Here is a 19,799-nt window from a genome sequence, read left to right on the forward strand (position 1 = left end):
TTAGATGCTCTGATCAGCTCTTTGTTTTGGAGGACAGCAGAAGGAGGAGGCTGGGGTCAGTAGAAGCCTCTTTTTGTGATCCGATGTGTTTTTGTAAAAAAAAAAGTTAGTTTGCAAGTTTGCTGATTTGGGAAGGGATGCAGCATTGCTGAACGCGGTCTATGCTGTTCACCAATCGCAATGCAGTGGGACTGCTGACCAATCACAATAAATTTAGTTTTTTAAGGAAAGTGGAACCCGGAACTAATCGAGCTGTTTGTGCCAGCCTGAGGTGAAAGTCATTGTAATAATGTAAATTATGTGGAAAAAATATGAGTTTTTCGAACCATCAAGCATGACAGTAACAAAAACCAAAATAAAAATAAAACAAAATAAAGACTTTGTAAAAGAGCATAATAGGACCCCTTAATGTTATTTAAATTATAGAAAATGTAGATGCATTATACTAGAGGGCCATTGAATGCTCAAATCTGAATCTATGCTATCACTTTTTTTTTTATTTAACATATCCTTGGTGAATAAAAGTATTAATTTCTTAAAAAATATATATAAAAATGTACTGACCCCAAACTTTTAAACAGTAGTGTGTATTGTTAAAAAAAAACTTTATATTTTAAATAAATGCTGTTCTTTTTAACCTCTTTTTAATCTTTAAGTTCCAAAAAAATATTAAGCAGCACAACTGTAGCTAATGTTGTTAATAAATCAGCATATTAGATTGATTTCTGACACTTAGTACTGGAGTAACAGCAGATGAAAATTCAGCTGTGCATCACAGGAATAAATCATACTTTAAAGTTTATTGAGGTAAAAAAAATATGATTTTATATTGTAATAATCAGGTAATTCAGGTGTTCATGGCTACTTAATAATTACAGTCAGATCTCCAAGCATGAGACTAAAACGATAGTGACTTGTATTCCTACCCTTGAGTAGAATCTTCCAAGACTGGTTCAGAGTTTGAGAATCTTCAGTGTGAACAAAGCAGTATGTTGCTAAATAAAGTAAATACAAATTCAATTAACTTCTTTTGAGAACAGAGCGATAAAGACGAAATAACTGAAATTTGTTGGTGGGAATATTAAATCTACTCTTTTTTTTCTTTACATTTATTATAATCATTGGCTATTATGAAATATTTACACAGTATAGTTTGAGAAAATAAATATCATCACAACATACTACTGAGTCACAGAGGCTAAAAGAGTTATTTTACCTGTTTGTACTAGTGCTTCTTTCTCTGGCTCACTTCAGGTTTTTGCAGACAGAAAATTCAGCAGTAGTATTTATACATCGGGCAACACCCATTTATGAAGATCATGTGATTTGCAAGAAAGCTTTTTTTCCCTCTGAAATTTGTAGATTTAAGTTTCAAACATGCAGTTTCCACAGTAGAAATAGATATGGGGGAACTTCTATTTAACCAGGAATAAAACTTTACTGAGAATAAGAATCTCTAGCCCTCATGCTACCATTGTTTCTCGTCGTATAAATTGAAGAATGTAATCCACTGTTTGGTAAGTCTGTGTTTCCAGTAAAGTCTGTTTAAAATCTGCAAAAAAAAAAAAAAAAAACAGCAAAGGACCAGCATAAACCAGCTAAAACTAGCATCCCAGCACCAAAACCTACCTAACCAGCATATGCTGTTTTTTTTTTTCAGCAGGGCCCTCATGCCATGTGTCTCTCTTCTTTGGGGGATGAGTAAATTGGATGGCTCTTCAAAAGTATGTGGTCACATTACCAAATTCTTCTATGGTTTTCTAGAAACAAGGGGTGGAACTACTTCCCCCCTGGCACAAATCACCCCACTTTCCCCTAAGGAACAAGTAGATTGAAGCTTTCTTACAAATCACATGATCTTCATAAATGGGTGTTGCCCAATGTATAAATACAACGGCAGATCTTCCTGTCTGCAAAAACTTACGTGAGTCAGAGAAAGCAGCTCAAACTAGTAATAATGTAAGTAATCTTGCGCTCTTCTGTGTCTTATACTGTAGATAAGGTAGATATTTATAATAGTGTGTAAATGCAAAAATAGAGAAAATACAGATGTAATGTTCCCACCAAAACTAAATAAACATTTTTAACTATATACATTCTGTTTAAAATAGTTTGTCTATGTGAGTTGTTGTTTCTTGTGAAAAGGTAATGGGTATTTACGTTCCTTAGCAATAACTTGGAGGACTCTTGAACCTGGAACCAGTCATGACAGATTGCCAAGAAAAGTAGGAACACTGTACTCGATCATTTTATGTGTGCAGATCATGCAAATGTATGAATATGACAACAGATTACATACCTGAATGAATTGTTGTTGTTGTTACTTTTTAAAAAGACAGTACCTTAGTCTGGCTGGTTTTAGCTGGTCAATCAGCCTGGTTTTAGCCGGTCATTGCTGGTCAGCAGCCTGTTTTAGAGGGATTTTGTCTTTTCCCAGCCTGGCCAGTCTGGTAAAATCTTTCCAAGTGACTGCATTATTGCAGGTGTTTTTTGCTTGATGTACCCGTTTATTTGCATGCGCATTATAACAACTTTGTATAAAATGGCATGGCCTTTCATAGGTTTCATTACTGACGTTGGCATACTTTATATATTTAAATTAATATATTTCCCTGCTGAAAAAAACTGCTGGAAGTAGCTGGTTTAACCAGGCTGGAAAAGTGGCCAAAACCCCTCTAAAACTAGCCTGCCTTCCAGCTATGACCAGGCTGGTTGACCAGCTAAAACTGGCCAACCAGCCTAGGCTGGTTTTAGCAGTTTTTTTTTTCACCAGGGTTGCCCCATAACATGAACTAGAATTAATTAACTTGTACTGTTTACATTTTTATGTTTTTGTTATGTTCTTTTTGTTATGTTCTGCTTTACATTACAGAAACAAAGTGGCCAGTCTGAAACCAGAACTGAACGAATTCATAAAGCATAGTACAAAAATTGAGGATGGTGCTCCTACTCGATATCATCTGGAACAGAATGCAGTTGAAAAATCTGAACAATATAGAACAATGACCTATGGTGAGAGAGACTCAAACAAACCCCACAAGACCATTCTGATGGTGGGAGAAACAGGAACAGGAAAAACAAAACTAATCAATGCATTGATCAATTACATGTTGGGTGTAAAGCCAGAAGACAAGGTTTGGTTTGAGATCACAGATGATCAGAGTGACCGAACATCAGCTCATAGTCAGACCTCCATCCTCACTGTTTATGGGTTTTATCTACAAGAGAGTCCAATCGATTTAACAATCATCGACACACCAGGATATGGAAACATGCATGCTGATAATGAGAAAGAAATTGCCATGAGTTTGCTTAAATTAAGTGGATTGGATTACTGGCTCAATAAAATTGATGCAGTGTGTCTGGTAATTAAAGCAACCCAGAATCGACTCTCTGACAGACAAATATACATATTTGATGCTGTACAGTCTTTATTTGGGAAAGATATTGTTGAAAACATTGTCTTATTAGTCACATTTTCACATGGAACTCACCCTACAAATGCCCTGACAGCTGTTAAAGATGCTAACTTTCAGTGTGCAGTAAATGACAAGAATGAGCCAGTGTATTTCCTGTTTGACAACTGTCAAGGAGAGACATTTCATGAGAAATATCAGAATATACAGGAACAATCATGGAATATCAGTTTTGGAGGAATGACAGGATTATTTGAATTTTTTGACAAAACAAAACCAAAAGCCTTGCAGATGACTCAAAATGTGTTGCAACAACGAGAGCAGTTGGAGGAAACAATCTTGAAAATAAAATCACACATTGAAATGATCAAAGAAAAAAACAACTTAGAGGTTGAAGTGACCTACAAAGAAAAGGTTCAAATTGATACTTCTAAAGCCAGAATGGCAGTGTGCTGCACCATCTGTAAAGAAAACTGTCATTATCCAAGATGCTGGTGGGTTAGAGATCTCTCATGGTGCAGTGTGATGAAAAAAAATCACTGTACAGTATGTACAAATAAATGCCACTACAGCAAACACATCAAAGAAGACAAAATATATAAAACAAAGAAAGAGAGGGTGACAATTAAAGATTCCAAAAAATATGTCAAAATAGTGGATGGTCAGTCTTTGCTCCAAAATCTTGAAGAAGAACTGCAAGAATTAAAAGTGCAGAAGATGAAGCTGGTAATTGAAGCATTTCACTGTGTAAGAGCTCTGGAGATGATCGCACTTAACACTGATTCTTTGATCACACTTCAACATGTTGATTTCCTGAATGATGAGTTGAAGAAAATAAATGAGCATGAAAAGGCACAAACACTGGAGAACATCAAGAAGAGAGCAGGAGAAGAAAAAAACAAAGTGCTGGAATACATGAAAATGTATTATAAATAAGTTATTTTAAGCAAATTTAAGAAAATTATAAAGTGCATTTTAAAAATGATATGTTATATTCTTATTGTTTTCACTGAAGCAAAAATGTGTTTATTTTGTGTTTCACTGAAATCTTGCTAAAAATTCATTTATACAAATATTTCTGTTGTTAAGAGAATGTATATAACTATAATTACACATCAATGCTTTAGTAATTAGTCCAATTAGTATTGCCATGACTTGTTTATATATTGTAATTGTTCTTAGTTTAGTTGTATTTGTTTTGCTCACTATCCACAGTTTACAGTCATGCATGTTTAGTTTTTTTTATTCTTATAGGATTCTAATTATAAAGGATGACTGTATGTCTCTCTTGTATTTTTGGTAGGCTATTGGCTATTTTTGGTATGTTTAACATTATCTTTTGGATTATGCGATGGACTTAAATAAATAAATTTAAATAAATATGCACTTGAAACCTGTCTCCTGGTAGACATGGTAGTTTGACTCACCCTTTTCCAAAATCAATGATTGAGCTTACACTATTAGACCAGCAGCGGCTTACCATACATCTTAAAGGCCTCCCAAAGAAAGAGATAGACTGTACAGCAGGGCTATTCAATTAGATTCATTTGAGGGCCGGATTATCGAGCTGAAAATTTGAAGGGGGCCAAGGGGGTGGGGGCCGTCCCGATCTCTTTCTGGGGGGGGGGGGGGGGGGGGGGTGTTGTAACTAATATTACAACACCAACATCTATAAAAGGTTAACATTAGTGCTGTCTGTCAATCAATTAAAAAAACATTTCTGTAATTAATCATGATTAATCGCATATAGTCAGAATTTCATACTGGACCTCCAAATTAAGTTATTTTAAATATGTGTTTAATGGCATTTTTTTTTTATCAAGTAGCCTATTATTTATGAAGTATTGATATCAATACTGGTACTGGTGTCTTTATTAAATGAATTTTCTCTCAGTTTTACATATTATGTCCATTCAACATTACAGGATAATTGAAAGCCAATATTTTCAACATTTAATAGGCTCTGAAATATATAACAACTTTTAATTTATATGATTTTCTTTTTTTTTAATTTAAATATCTTCACATGAACTATAAATTGTTTATGCGTAAACTACACAGATTATTATTGCAATATACTGGTTATAATTGTGATTTGATGTATTTTAAATTTTTTACATTAGTGTTTGTTTACCACAAAGTATATTTTGGCCATCAAAATATCATTCAGTTATTTGGCCATCCAAATAACATTGGATCATAAGAGCTTTAACATGCTGGAAATGGTTGTGCAAAATGCTTGAAAGTCATTGAAAAGTGCTTGAATTTCTCTTTCAAAAGGTTGTACAAACCCTTAAGTGAATACTGTAATAACATTCGACTATGCTTAAGTTGGCGTTACTTCTGGTTTTCTGACATACCTCAGCGCTGTTTATAACAGAATTTGATTGATTCTCAATAGATCTTGCAGCACCTTAATTCATTCTGTGCGAATTCAAACACTTCTCACTGGATCTCGCAGCACTGTGCAGTTACAGTGTTGCGAAATCAACTTTGGTTCCCGGCTGTTCTGAGCTCGGACAAGCGTGTTTGCATTGCGGTACCAGCTGATAAACGGTCCGCGCTGCGCAGCTCAAACGTAGCGCGCTCAAACGTGGCGCGCTTTGGTTTCTCTTTCGTTTCGTTTGCTGTTTTATGTTTCTCATATGAAACAGAAATAGCAGCGCTTATGAGTTGAACAACGCGGAAAATTTAACAAAATTTAGTCGCAACGGCAGAAAAATGTGTCCATTTGGTCGCAGTCTGGAGCCCAACAAGTGCTTGTTAAATCTGCCGGCTATTGATGTTGCGGTCTCCGGTAGATTGTTGTTGTTCTTGGCTCTCTTGCTTTTCTTTTTTGCTGGCCCGGGCCAGCGTTGCCGCCTAGTGGACAAACTAATTAGTGCCAAAACAATTCAAGCCACTTGCGCGTACTTCTCCCTCGGGCCGGACGAAGATGATTGGCGGGCCGGATTGGGCCCGCGGGCCGCCAATTGAATAGCCCTGCTGTACAGTCTTCCTTGTAACATTGTGCTCCGGAGAAATGTCTTGATCACTTTCAGTTTCAAGAATGATAAATTGTATGGAAAAATCTGGTGACAAGTCGTTAGTGAACCGATGCCAGGTCATATCCAGAAAAGCGCAGCAGCGGACCAGAACACAAAACATATAAATATATTTCACTTAAATTATTAACAGATTAAACGGAAAGTAGAAAAATGTGCTTTGTTTCAATTCCGTTTTGCTACCTTAAAATTGCAGCCTATTCATTATCAAAATAAAACACATTTAAATAAGTTTACAATTCTTAATTTAAATAGTCTGTTGCATTTAGCGTGAGCATCACCTCACTGTGCTGTTATAGTCTTTGTGTTTGGATTATTTGTTGTAGGGAACAAATTATCCTAGTTGTCTTTATCATGTTTGTAAACATTTTGATTTAGGTAATTAATTAATTAAATGCGACATGTTTTTTCCTCTCAAAACACAATTTTATACAAGTAGCTTTGTGTTTAAAGTTTTTTCTTTCATTTAAAACATTTGACCAAAATCTAGCCAGATCTTACCAGATCAGCTTTTTTTTCTTGAGTAGCCTAAAGAAAACGCTGTACGGTAATAATACAGAGAAATGCATGAACAGAAACGGTAAAATACCGATTCTGCTCAGAGTGAACCTGTGACGCGGTCATGGAATCATCCGGAAGCGTGGGATCCATTTGCAACAGCTTTATTAACTCACACAATGTAAACAGGCAGGGTTCGACAACGGCAGACTGGTGTGGTGAAGGCAGATGCAGAGAGTTAGTCAGAGTCCATGCAAAAGGTCGGGGCTGGCGGCGATCAAAGGGAATAGTCCGTAAAGCAGGTCGGCGGTCGACAAAGGGCAGGCAGCAAGAATTCATACACACGATAAACAGTCCGGTTGGCAACAGGTAGGCAGTCCGAAAAGAGAACGCTTAGGATTGTTAGCATGACTAGCAAAACTTTGCGGAGAGCAAACCGGCGGGGTGCTCAATAAATGGCCGAAAACAAGGAAGCGAACCGGGAGACCCGGAACCGGAAGTGAGTGTCCCAGGTACGGTGTTATGGGTAATGTAGTGAACTAGAACTCCGGTGATGGTTCCCGCTGGCGCTGGTCAGAAGGAGCCACAGAGACCACGCTAGTGACCCCCCCCCCCCGCGAGTGCCTCCTGGCACGAGGAGGTGGCCGACGCCGGGGTCTACCCCTACCACGGGGAGCTGGTCAATCTGGGTGCGAAAAGTGGAAGTCAGTGGTGAGAGAAGGGTCCAAGATGTCCTCCGCTGACACCCAAGACCTTTCCTCGGGTCCGTAACCTTCCCAGTCGACCAAATACTGGAGGTGACTGCTCCGGCGTCGGGAGTCCAAGATGGTGTTAACTCGATAGACCTCCTCGCCATTGATGATCAGGGGGGTAGGTCTCTGCTGGGCGGTCTCATCTAGGTTCTCCGCTCCTTTCGGGCTACCAGCGGGCTTTAACAGAGAAACATGAAAAGTGGGTGAGATACGATATTCAGATGGGAGTTCTAATCTAAATGATACAGGAGATATTTGACGGATTATCTTGAATGGACCCACGTACCTGGGGCTAAGTTTCCTGCAGGGTAGGCGCAGGCGGAGGTCCTGAGTGGAGAGCCACACCCACTGTCCTGGTTCATAGGGTGGATTGGGTCGACGTCTGCGATCTGCCTGGATCTGAGTGCAAAGGATAGCTCTTTGCAGATGGACGTGGGCCCGGTTCCATGTCTCTTCGCTGCGTTGGAACCAGGAGTTGACCGCTGGTAATTCGGAGGGCTCGCCGGACCAGGGAAACAAGGGAGGTTGGTAACCTAGGATGCACTGGAATGGTGTGAGGATGGTGGAAGGTTTACGTAGCGAATTTCGGGCATATTCTGCCCAGAGGAGATAGCGACTCCAATCGTCCTGATGATCCTGGCAGTATGAGCGTAGGAAGCGGGTCAATTCCTGGTTCTGTCTCTTGGCCTGTCCGTTAGCTTGAGGGTGGCATCCCGACGTGAGGCTAATTCTGACCCCCAGGAGACGGAAGAAGCTTGACCATAGTCTGGATGTAAACTATGGCCCCCGATCAGACACGATGTCCTCTGGCAACCCATAGAATCTGAAGACCGTGTTGCATAGCGCTTCCGCTGTCTCCATGGCGGTGGGTAGTTTAGGAAGAGGAATGAATCGGCAGCCCTTTGAGAACCTGTCTATGACTGAAAGGATGGTAGTGTGACCCTGGGACGGAGGGAGATCGGTGACAAAGTCCACCGCAATGTGGGACCAGGGGCGTATGGGCACCGGTAGAGGTTGTAGAAGGCCGACTGGCAGTTGGTGTGGGGTTTTGGAGGTGTTACAGATGGAGCAGTTCCTGATGAAAGCAATAGTGTCAGTGCGTAATGATGGCCACCAGAAACGATTGTGGAGTAGTTGGATGGTGGCTTTAATACCTGGGTGGCCGGAACTGGGAGTGGAATGAACCTCAGTCAGGACTCGTGAGCGCAGATTAAGAGGAACGTAAGTGAGATGGCTGGGACAGTCAGACGGAGGAGGGTCCTGAGAGTAACCTTCAGAGATCTCAGTCATAATATCCCATACGACTGGGGCGACGGTAACAGAAGCGGGCAGGATGGTCTCTGGAGGAGTAGCGGTGCGGTCAGATTCATGTATACGTGAGAGAGCATCCGCCTTGGTGTTCTGTGAACCAGGTCGGTACGTTATGTCGAAGTCGAAACGTGTGAAGAAAAGCGCCCACCGGGCCTGTCGGTTGTTGAGGACCTTGGCTGAGCGTAGATATTCCAGATTTTTATGATCAGTAAGTATGATGAAAGGATGCTGGGCACCCTCTAGCCAATGCCGCCACTCCTCTAGGGCCAGTTTGATCGCCAACAGTTCTCTGTTGCCCACGTCGTAGTTTCTCTCGGCCGGGCTGAGCTTATGGGAAAAGTAAGCACAGGGGTAAGTCTTGGGGGGTTGGCCTTGGCGTTGCGAGAGTATGGCTCCTACGCCAGTGCTGGAAGCATCAACCTCGACAAGGAATGGTAACTCAGGATTGGGGTGATGGAGGATGGGTGCCGTGATAAACCTTTGTCGGAGTTCGTTGAAAGCCTGTGTAGCAGGCAGTGATCAGGTTAGGCGGGTCTCACCTTTCTTGACCATGGACGTGAGTGGGGCAGCAACGGTGCTGAAATTTCGGATGAATCGACGATAAAAGTTAGAACAGCCCAGGAATTGTTGTAGTTCCTTGAGGGTTTTGGGGCGAGGCCAGTTATGTACTGCATCCACCTTTTTCTCATCCATGGCAATTCCCTCTGGGCTGATGATGTAACCGAGAAAGGAAATACGCTTCTGATGGAACTCACACTTCTCCTCCTTGGCGTAAATTTGGTGCTTGATGAGACGTTGGAGGACAGCTCTAACATGTTGAACGTGCTCGGTGTAGGTATTGGAGTAGATGAGGATGTAGTCAATGTAGACGATAACCCAGCGATTGAGCATGTCCCGGAAAACCTCGTTCACGAAGGCCTGGAAGTAGGAGGGGCTGTTGGCCAGGCCGAAGGGCATGACTCGGTATTCGTAGTGGCCTGAGGTGGTGGAGAAGGCCGTCTTCCACTCATCCCCCTCGCGGATTCTGATTAGGTTGTAGGCTGAGCGTAAATCCAATTTAGTATAGATCCTGGCTGTCCCTAGCTGTTCCAGGGCTGGGGGAACAAGAGGGAGAGGATACCGGTACTTGACTGTGATATTATTGAGTGCACGATAGTCAATGCAAGGACGCAATCCTCCGTCCTTCTTTTTAACGAAGAAGAATCCATCTGAAGCAGGCGAGGTAGAGGGCTGAATGAAGCCTTTGTTTAGTTCCTCCTGAATGTACTGGTTCATGGCCTGGGACTCGGGTTGCGAGAGGGGAAAGACACGCCTCCTTGGGGGGAACGGACCCCGGAATGAGGTTGATGGCACAATCTCCAGGGCGATGGGGAGGCAGTTGGGTAGCCTTGGTCTGAAGGCCTCGAGCAGATCTTGATACTCGACTGGAATGGGGTTAATGGAAGTGACAGACATGGAGGTAGCAGGAGAGCTGGCGGTCGATTGGCGGCAGGAGCTGATCACACAAATGACGTTAAGTCTTTCTACATATTTATTTATCATGTCTGACAAAAAATAACGGTTAAATATTTTCCAGAACTTGAGCCTTCGTGTCCTAAAAATGTGTTTTGCTCTCTCCGCACAAACGATTGGATATGCACCTAATAGCGCACATTTATATCTATTATTATTTATATCTTTTATTTTACACCTATGGATTTTATTTTAGCCAATTCGTGATTTGAGAAGGCAAATTGAAACACAGAGTAGGTCAACTCACTGTCTGCCGCTTGGTTTTTAAGAAACAAAAAGCTTACATTTAACAAACAAAAATGCTCCAAACTTTTTTTCTAAATTAACTTAATAAAAAAGAAACTAAATTATAAATACTTTGCCGTTACATACAGAATGAATTACCGATTATGGAGCCAGATATTGAAACAACAGACATAAATACTTTCCAAATAGCCCTCTTTGTGCAGGGTTTGGCTACAGAATGTTGTTCTTTGCGCCACCTGGTGGATATTATATGAAGCGCAACAACGTTGTAAAAAAATCTGAAAAAGCCCCTGCAGTAGGACGCGTGGCCACGGGTCCCGAATTGCAGGCTGCCACGTGAAAATAGACGCATTTTTAATGGCTAGATCTGTACATCTAATTTGCAGACTGATCCAGGCCAGACAGTTACAGAAATGCTCAAAATCAACTCAAAAACAGCTGAGTAAAACTGTGTCTTCTGCAAACAGGAAACTGTTTCAGTTAACGACAAATTAACTTTTGCTCTGCCTTTTTCACAATTGAGTCAATGCGATTGTCCCACTTCAAGTCCTGTGTAAAGCCGGCTGCACATTAGAGGATTTTAAGGCCGATTTGAACCCCTGAAGGACCTGGGGGTGTGGCCCTATTCGAGGCTTGTCGCAAATGATTTTTTGGTCCAAAAATCCTCTGTTGTGTGGTGTCTTTATGATTACTTAACTGCTCCAGAGCAAGACCCTGAACTCAAATCGTAAATATCAAGCATGTTTGATATTTAGGATTTTTTTTGGAGTAAATGTTGCCTACCTGGAGCAAGAAGCAGCAGCGTAAAACCTACAGGCTGAGGAGGCCCGAATGAACCCGGCACATGTTCATCTCTCAGGACCGGAAGTGGGACACACATCGACTTCATTGTTAAAAAGGCCCAACAAAGATTGTATTTCCTTTATCAGCAGAGGAAATTCAACCCGCCACAGGAGCTGATCACACAAATGTACTCTGCCATCATTGAGTCTGTCCTGTGCACCACAATAACTGTCTGGTTTGGCTTAGCTTCAAAACATCAGAAGACCACAGAGGACATTTCGGACTGCTGATAGGATTACTGAAGTTTCAGCCCTGGCAGGACTGAAGCACCATCTAAGCTTTTCGCCAATCGCAACGCAGTAGGAGTGCTAACCAATCACAACACATCTTATTTTTCGGAAGGCTGACCTTCAACAAACCCAGAAATAGTTGAGCCATTTGTGCCAGCCTGTTGAGAAAGCGATTGTAATAATGTAAATTATGTATAAAATATTATGTTTTTCGGACCACCAAGCATTAGAGCATACTCTAGTGCACCCCAAAACAAAATAAAGAATTTGTAAAAGAGCATAATAGGACCCCTTAAAATTTACAGCAAGGTGAGATAATCAGTCTTCAAAACATTTCAACAATTGGACAGACATTGACATAAATGTGCATCAGTACTAATCTCTCCTGTTTTTGCAACAACATGTTTTCAAGTTAAACTGGTTTGAAAAAAAACAATAATATTTTCACTACTCACTTGAAGGGTTAATTGACAACATGCCTTTGAAAATACTTTCAGTTCAGAGAACAATAATGAGATCTCATTAATCTTATTACTTAACCTTTTGCATACCACATTTTTACAGTAACAGCAAGTGTCAGGGAATGTATGATAAAAACTGAGACTATTTGTTCCACTAACAACTGGGAGCTAAATGTGGTTAGCTGCCATGACAGATTATAACAACAACATCTGTTTCTGAAAAGAAAGAAACCTTTTTAATTAACCCTCTGTGGTCTGAGGGTGTTTTGGGGCCCTGAAAAAGTTTTGACATGCCCTGACATTTGTGCTTTTTTCAGTATCTTAAAAACATATGAATGGTTAAAGTCAGATTACATTGTAATCAGCACATATTGGGCTACAATAATATGCAAGCAACATTAATGTGCATGTTTGTGTTTTTGAGAAAACTATGTTTATGCGTGGTTATTGAAAATCTAAAGTTTTGAAGTCTGAAATAAGGCCATGAAGCACATACAGGACATTTCTTTACAAGACTTTTGATAATTGGATGTGGTAGGCTAGAATTTTTTCAACCAAATGATGTGAAAATCATCTCATTCACTCGTTCAGAGAAAACAATATATTGATGTAAATTTTATAAAACATGTTTTGTGATCGAAAGGGATTATTCATAGGTGTGGCAATGACCCATGAATATTTAGCAATTCACACCTGAGAGACAAAAGAGCCCTCCCTAATGGCCCCATCAATGACTGACTTGACTACAGCAGGTAAGGAAACAATGTGAGAAGATTCAGAGAATGGAGTTTTAGATTATTTGTATTTTTTTTACTACACTGTATAACCAAAACATACATAATGAAGGTCAAAGACACATTATTGAGCTCTCTCATCTAACCACACAGATGTGCACAGACTTTGTGGCATTTCTGAAAACTTCTTCTGAATTCTGTTCAACAAATGAAACAAGTAAATCTTACCTGCTATTTTGCGTGCACTTAAAAAAATACAAAAAAAGTCAAAAACTTGTTTTACACAAGAATATCAGTGTAGTTGAACATCCCAAGTTTCTAGTGCTCTCAGAGGAAAACAGTTTGAAGGGACTCAAGGGAAAGAGGGCAGGATTCATCTTTTGAGCAGGTTTGAGATCACTACAAAAACAAAACAAAAATCATATCAGGATCATCTGTCAGTATACAGTCATAGACTCTAGCATTTGTACTAATGTAAAAAAGGACATGTAATATCTGAGAAACTAATAATTATCGTTTGGCACTATATTACTAATAAACGTGATGTAAACATACATTCAGTGTAAGCACTCATATTACTTTTACACCCTACTGTTATACAATAAAATAAATAAATAAGTATGATTCTACAGTCTTATTACACGGCTCTTTGGAATGCTTGATTCTGATTGGTCAGTTGAGACATTTGCAGGTTCGTTCTTTTCAAATAATCACCGCTCCAAAGTAATAACGCATAGCCGGTACTACTTGTATGTTTAAAATCCCTCCGTGCCAACAAAGATTACCGTTTGGCGCCATCTTGTGACAAACACTGGACAACCACAATTAACAATGGAAAATTTCGACATTAATCTATTTAAATTGTCTTACTAACGTACATAGTTTGAATGTTAGTCACGTGGTACTATATCATTTCGCGGAAGGATAAAAATGTTAATTTAAAACAAATATGCCAATAAAAGGTTTCAAATTCATATTCATGTCCAGTTTTTTCCTTATGTGGCAAGTAGCCGTGTAATAAGCGGGATAATGTACAGGCAGCCTGTAGTTATCGCGAAATAAGCCCCTTCAGTGTGTCGGGGCTTATTTCTGCGATAACTACCGGCTGCCTGTACATTATCCCTTACATCAGCGGTTCCCAATTCCAGTCCTCGCGACCCACCGCTCTGCACATTTTGTGTGTTTCACGCATCGCTTCCGACGTTTGTTCTATTCCAACGTTACTGCCCTTCGAAGTGGACATCACAGGATATTCCGCCATTATTCATTAGTTCGAAGCGAGCGTATGTGTTCCATTTGAAGGTCATTAAAGCGTACGAGACGTAAATTTAAAATGCATTTATTTACAGGTGCACTTATGTCACACTTCTCTAGTAAGTTTCATCTGTGTGTGAAGACGCTACATGCGGTGACGTAGCGCAAATATGTGAATGAATGTTTCGAAGTATAGTAAACAGATTTCCCCCGCTTAGGGAGCAGGGAGCAATGAACACTTTGCAGGGACCATGTCAATCGGATCGCAGTTCCTGCACGGACCTCACTTCTAATGAGCTGACTATCTGAATCAGGTGTGTTAACTAAGAGAGACATGCAAAATGTGCAGAGCGGTGGGGCGCGAGGGCTGGAATTGGGAACCGCTGCCTTACATAAACATCCCAGCAAACATGCCCGTTCGGGGCCCGCGTGGGCCCACTGTGGGCAAAAAATCTAGCCCATGTGGGCAGCCCGCTGTGGGCCCCGATACCGGCGTAAAATGCGGGGCACGTGTGGGCCCCACACTATGGGGCCCGTGTGGGGCCAGAGTGGGACAGCCCAAAAGTGTGGGTTAAAGGTTGTATCAGAGATTTCTAGCCTAAAACATAAAGTGTCAATTTCAGCTGACCTTTCTTCACGATCCGCTCGCTGCCTGCCCCATAAATTGTCTGTGAAAAAAACGCGTCTCTCTGGTCAGCCTAGGGTCCGAGATATGCCAAAAAAACAATCGGCACTACCAACCTTTCCACAGATAAACAAACAGTGTTCCAACCAATCAGCGTCAGGGGTTCCCAACACCAAACCCCTGACGCTGATTGGTTGGAACACTGTTTGTTTATCTGTGGAAAGGTTGGTAGTGCCGATTGTTTTTTTTGGCATATCTCGGACCCTAGGCTGACCAGAGAGACGCGGTTCGTGATGAAAGGTCAGCTGAATTTGACACTTTATGTTTCAGGCTAGAAATCGCTGATACAACCTTTAAGTGTGGGCTGGCCCACACAAAGCAGAGTGGGCCCCCAATGGGGCCGATTGTGGGCCCATAAAGAGTGGCCATGCTGTGGGCTGGGTGTGGGCACTGTGGGGATAGTGTGGGCATGCTGTGGGCTGGGTGTGGACACTGTGGGGATAGTGTGAGAATGCTGTGGGCTGGGTGTGGGCACTGTGGGGATAGTGTGGGCATGCTGTGGGCACTGTGGGGATAGTGTGAGAATGCTGTGGGCTGGGTGTGGGCACTGTGGGGATAGTGTGGGCATGCTGTGGGCACTGTGGGGATAGTGTGAGAATGCTGTGGGCTGGGTGTGGGCACTGTGGGGATAGTGTGGGCATGCTGTGGGCACTGTGGGGATAGTGTGAGAATGCTGTGGGCTGGGTGTGGGCACTGTGGGGATAGTGTGGGCATGCTGTGGGCACTGTGGGGATAGTGTGAGAATTCTGTGGGCTGGGTGTGGGCACTGTGGGGATAGTGTGGGCATGCTGTGGGCACTGTGGGGATAGTGTGAGAATGCTGTGGGCTGGGTGTGGGCACTGTGGGGATAGTGTGGGCATGCTGTGGGCACTGTGGGGATAGTGTGGGCATGCTGTGGGCTGGGTGTGGGCACTGTGGGGATAGTGTGGGCATGCTGTGGGCTGGGTGTGGGCACTGTGGGGATAGTGTGAGAATGCTGTGGGCTGGGTGTGGGCACTGTGGGGATAGTGTGAGAATGCTGTGGGCTGGGTGTGGGCACTGTGGGGATAGTGTGGGCATGCTGTGGGCACTGTGGGGATAGTGTGAGAATGCTGTGGGCTGGGTGTGGGCACTGTGGGGATAGTGTGGGCATGCTGTGGGCACTGTGGGGATAGTGTGAGAATGCTGTGGGCTGGGTGTGGGCACTGTGGGGATAGTGTGGGCATGCTGTGGGCACTGTGGGGATAGTGTGGGCATGCTGTGGGCTGGGTGTGGGCACTGTGGGGATAGTGTGGGCATGCTGTGGGCTGGGTGTGGGCACTGTGGGGATAGTGTGAGAATGCTGTGGGCTGGGTGTGGGCACTGTGGGGATAGTGTGAGAATGCTGTGGGCTGGGTGTGGGCACTGTGGGGATAGTGTGGGCATGCTGTGGGCACTGTGGGGATAGTGTGAGAATGCTGTGGGCTGGGTGTGGGCACAGTAGGGCAAGTGTGGGCACAGTAGGCATGTTGTGAGGCACAGTATGTAGACCAACAGTATGCCCCAAGTGTGATTTGTTAACAAAAGTTAAAAGTTAGTTTGGTCCTACAGAGTAATGCAAATCTATTGGCCCCAGTTGCTCACAGAATACCCAACTTTACCAAAAACCTGTTCAGGGCCATACCTGCAGAATACCATCAAATTACTATTAATGCAGTGCAATTGGACTTCTTTAAAGTAGCAGTAATAAATTGAAGGTCATGTTTTTCAAATTATTTATTTACAGCAATTAATAATAGTAGTAATAGTAATACAGAAATTTTACTTGAAACACCAATACAAAGCAATTCAAAACAGTAATTGCCACCAAGAACTACAGAACTAATTAGAAAATGTAAATTAAAAATGATTTCCTTCAAGGGCACCAGTGCGTTTTTCCACTGCAATTCTGGCCCGTCCTTGCCGTCCCCCATCTCGGCCTCTGGCATTACGAAGCCACGTTTTGATGCAGGTTTCGACCTCACTTGCAGTGGCTCGGCTGCACTTTGTCACAGCGTCTAAGTAAGACAGAAAACAACTGAATTCTGAATTTTAAAACCAAAAAAGTTTCTTCAAGTACAGTATAGACCAGTGGTTCTCAAAGCGTGGTACAAGTACCACTAGTGGTACTCAGACTCACTCTAGTGGTATGCAGAGGAATCACTAAATTTAATATAAATTAATGTTAAAACACAATACATTTGAACTTAATCTATATTTGAGTAGTTTGATAACCACTGGTTTCAGCCTAAAAAAAGTTCCCCAGCAAATTGATTTTTTATTTGTTTGATTTGAGGTACTAAGGAATTAAACTTGCATTTTTAATTTGGAGAACCTTATATTAGTTTAAGTTTAAGGATTGCTTTAGGTGCTCAGAGTCAGATTAATCTCATATTGTGACAAAGGCAAAATCATTTTTGACCCCACCCTACTTCCTGCTGTCGATCAAAAATCTATGACCAAAACTGCAGCTTTTTGGGAAATGGGAAAAAACACTTTTTTCCCTCATTAAACACTGTGTTTTCAAAATGTATGCTGTGGTCTTTATTTATGATAATTTGCCTGCATGTGCCATTGTATTATTAACATTTTACCAAATGTTTTCATCAACTTACGACATGTGAAGTTTATTGTAGCTGTATGAGGATGCTCTTTTTTCTGTATTAAGTTAGGGTGACCATACTTCCTCTTTTACCCGGACATGTCCTCCTTTTTGGCTATAAAATTATGTCCGGGGGGATTTTGTAAAATATCATAAAATGTCCGGGTTTTTTACGTCATTTCACTGACCGTCATTAATTCAACACTTTAAATGCAGCCACAGCACACCGGCATTATTCTGAGGTACCTGCAGGTATGAACTAGCCATCGGGAGCACCGGGACATTCCCAGTGGGCCGATCACCGAAGCGTGGGAGACCTCCCCCATATTAGGCTCTATTTTAAATTATAGCGCATTCAAAACCGCAAATAGCCGAAAAGTGTGAAGCGGTGGGATCAATCACCCGCACAGTGCTGACAAAGGCGCACTGCGCTTCTGCCACGATGTACAGTGATAAACAGTGTAAGTTGCTTGATCCATTCAGATAACACACAGAATTGTGTTATACAGTCATGTGATATGAGAACATTAAAGGTTCTGTAAGTTCTGCTGGGCTGGCTGAAAACAGCCACGACATTGGATACTGTCACAGCATGATGAAGTAAAGTGGAAAACGCCAATAAATAATTACTGTCAAAACAAAATTATTACAAATTTCATAGTTTATTATTACTATTTATTTTAAAAACCATATAACTAATGTTTTCTTGTGACCACCGTCTTACTAATACTAATATTCTAAGCAATAATTTCTTTCTTTTAAATGTTTAGTTGTAATTCGTTTTAATTGGAGTAAAATGTTAATTCAATAAGAGCCTGATTAAAGAATTAAATATGGGTCTTATATAAATTAGGTGTTTACTATAAAGTTCTTAAAGGGACAGTTCACCCAAAAATAAAAATTGCCATCATTTACTCAACATCGTGTAATTTTAATCCTGTATGAACTTTTTTTCTTCTGTGTAACATCAAGGAAGATACTTTGAGAAATTCAAAACTTTTTTGTCTATAGAGTAGAAATCAAGGGTAACCAAATATGTTTGATTACATTCTACAAAATATCTTTTGTGTTCCACAGAAGAAAGTAAGCCATACAGTTTTGGAACGACATGAGGGTGATGATTATTGTTATTGTTTTTTTATTACATAATTTATTAGCAACAAATTTCCTGCATTCTAGCTCAAAATCAATGCTTTACTGCATGCATTTCTCTGTGACAAAAAATGCAGTTAAGTTTGTTGCATTTGAATTCAGCAGTATTTATCATTATTTGTTTATGTCCTGTTTTATCCATTCATGTACTCCAATTAAAGACCCTATAACCCTGCTGAAATAAACAGATAAAACCAGCCTAGGTTGGTTGGCCAGTTAAGGCTGGAAGTAGCTGGTTTTAGCTGGTCTTTTAGTTGGTGGTTTCCCAGCCTGACCAGCTAAGACCAGCCTGGCCAAGCCGGAAAAATTGTCAAAACCCTTCTAAAACTAGCCTGCTGACCAGCTAAAACCAGCCAATCAGCACAGGCTGGTTTTAGCTAGGGTTTTTTTCACCAGGGAACCCAAGAAAACTTTCATGTGGAACTTGTGGGCCGGATGGGCTGAATTTGTCCAGGGCTGAATTTTAACCCCAGTCCAGCCCTGGGTACCTGTCTGATGATGACGTTAAAGACCCAATTGTCAAAACAAAACAAACGAGGATCTGCGCTGCAAGAGCTGTGTGTCACTAACATGCCGAAACGCAAATGTAGTTTCAGAGACAAATTGCAAAAAAAAAAAAAAAAAATTTAACAATGCAATTCTTATTTAAGCATTTTATCTATTATTTATTTATGTTTGCTTTAGTCCTGTATAAAGAAAATACTTAAAGAGATTATATTTTTTTACAGGGCAATAAGGTTTTCATATAAGATTCAGTTCAAACAGAAAGAGAATTTAAATAAATGTGTGATTTCTAAAAGCGCTTTGTCAACATTGAGCACTTGGGTACTTTTGCTGATGGGGGGGGGGTCCTCTTTTTGGATTCTCAGAATATGGTCACCCTAAATAACAATATGTATACAGTTGTAAGTCCACATGAAGTGCCACGTCTCCTATAGATTAGTGTTGCTTTCGTCAACGAAAATTATGACTAAATATGGTCGTCAACGAACCTTTATCACATGACGAAAACGAGACGAAACGAAACGAAAATGCTGGTCATGTGACGATGACTATAACAAA

General features: G+C 41.3%; 1 protein-coding gene across 1 annotated transcript; it reads left to right on the forward strand.

The window, feature by feature from the left end:
• Positions 1-3,002: 3,002 nt before the first annotated feature.
• Positions 3,003-6,803, forward strand: LOC141326009 (uncharacterized). Its single transcript, XM_073834720.1, has 2 exons — positions 3,003-3,879; positions 6,787-6,803. Exons 1-2 carry the CDS (start codon positions 3,003-3,005, stop codon positions 6,801-6,803), a joined length of 894 nt encoding a protein of 297 aa, XP_073690821.1.
• Positions 6,804-19,799: the final 12,996 nt, after the last annotated feature.

This window comes from Garra rufa, chromosome 2 (assembly GCF_049309525.1).
Source record: "Garra rufa chromosome 2, GarRuf1.0, whole genome shotgun sequence".
NCBI classification, from domain to species: domain Eukaryota; kingdom Metazoa; phylum Chordata; class Actinopteri; order Cypriniformes; family Cyprinidae; genus Garra; species Garra rufa.

Bases quoted from the DNA above. Each gene is read 5' to 3' on its own strand.
- LOC141326009 (XM_073834720.1), top strand. From the start codon at position 3,003: ATGACCTATGGTGAGAGAGACTCAAACAAACCCCACAAGACCATTCTG.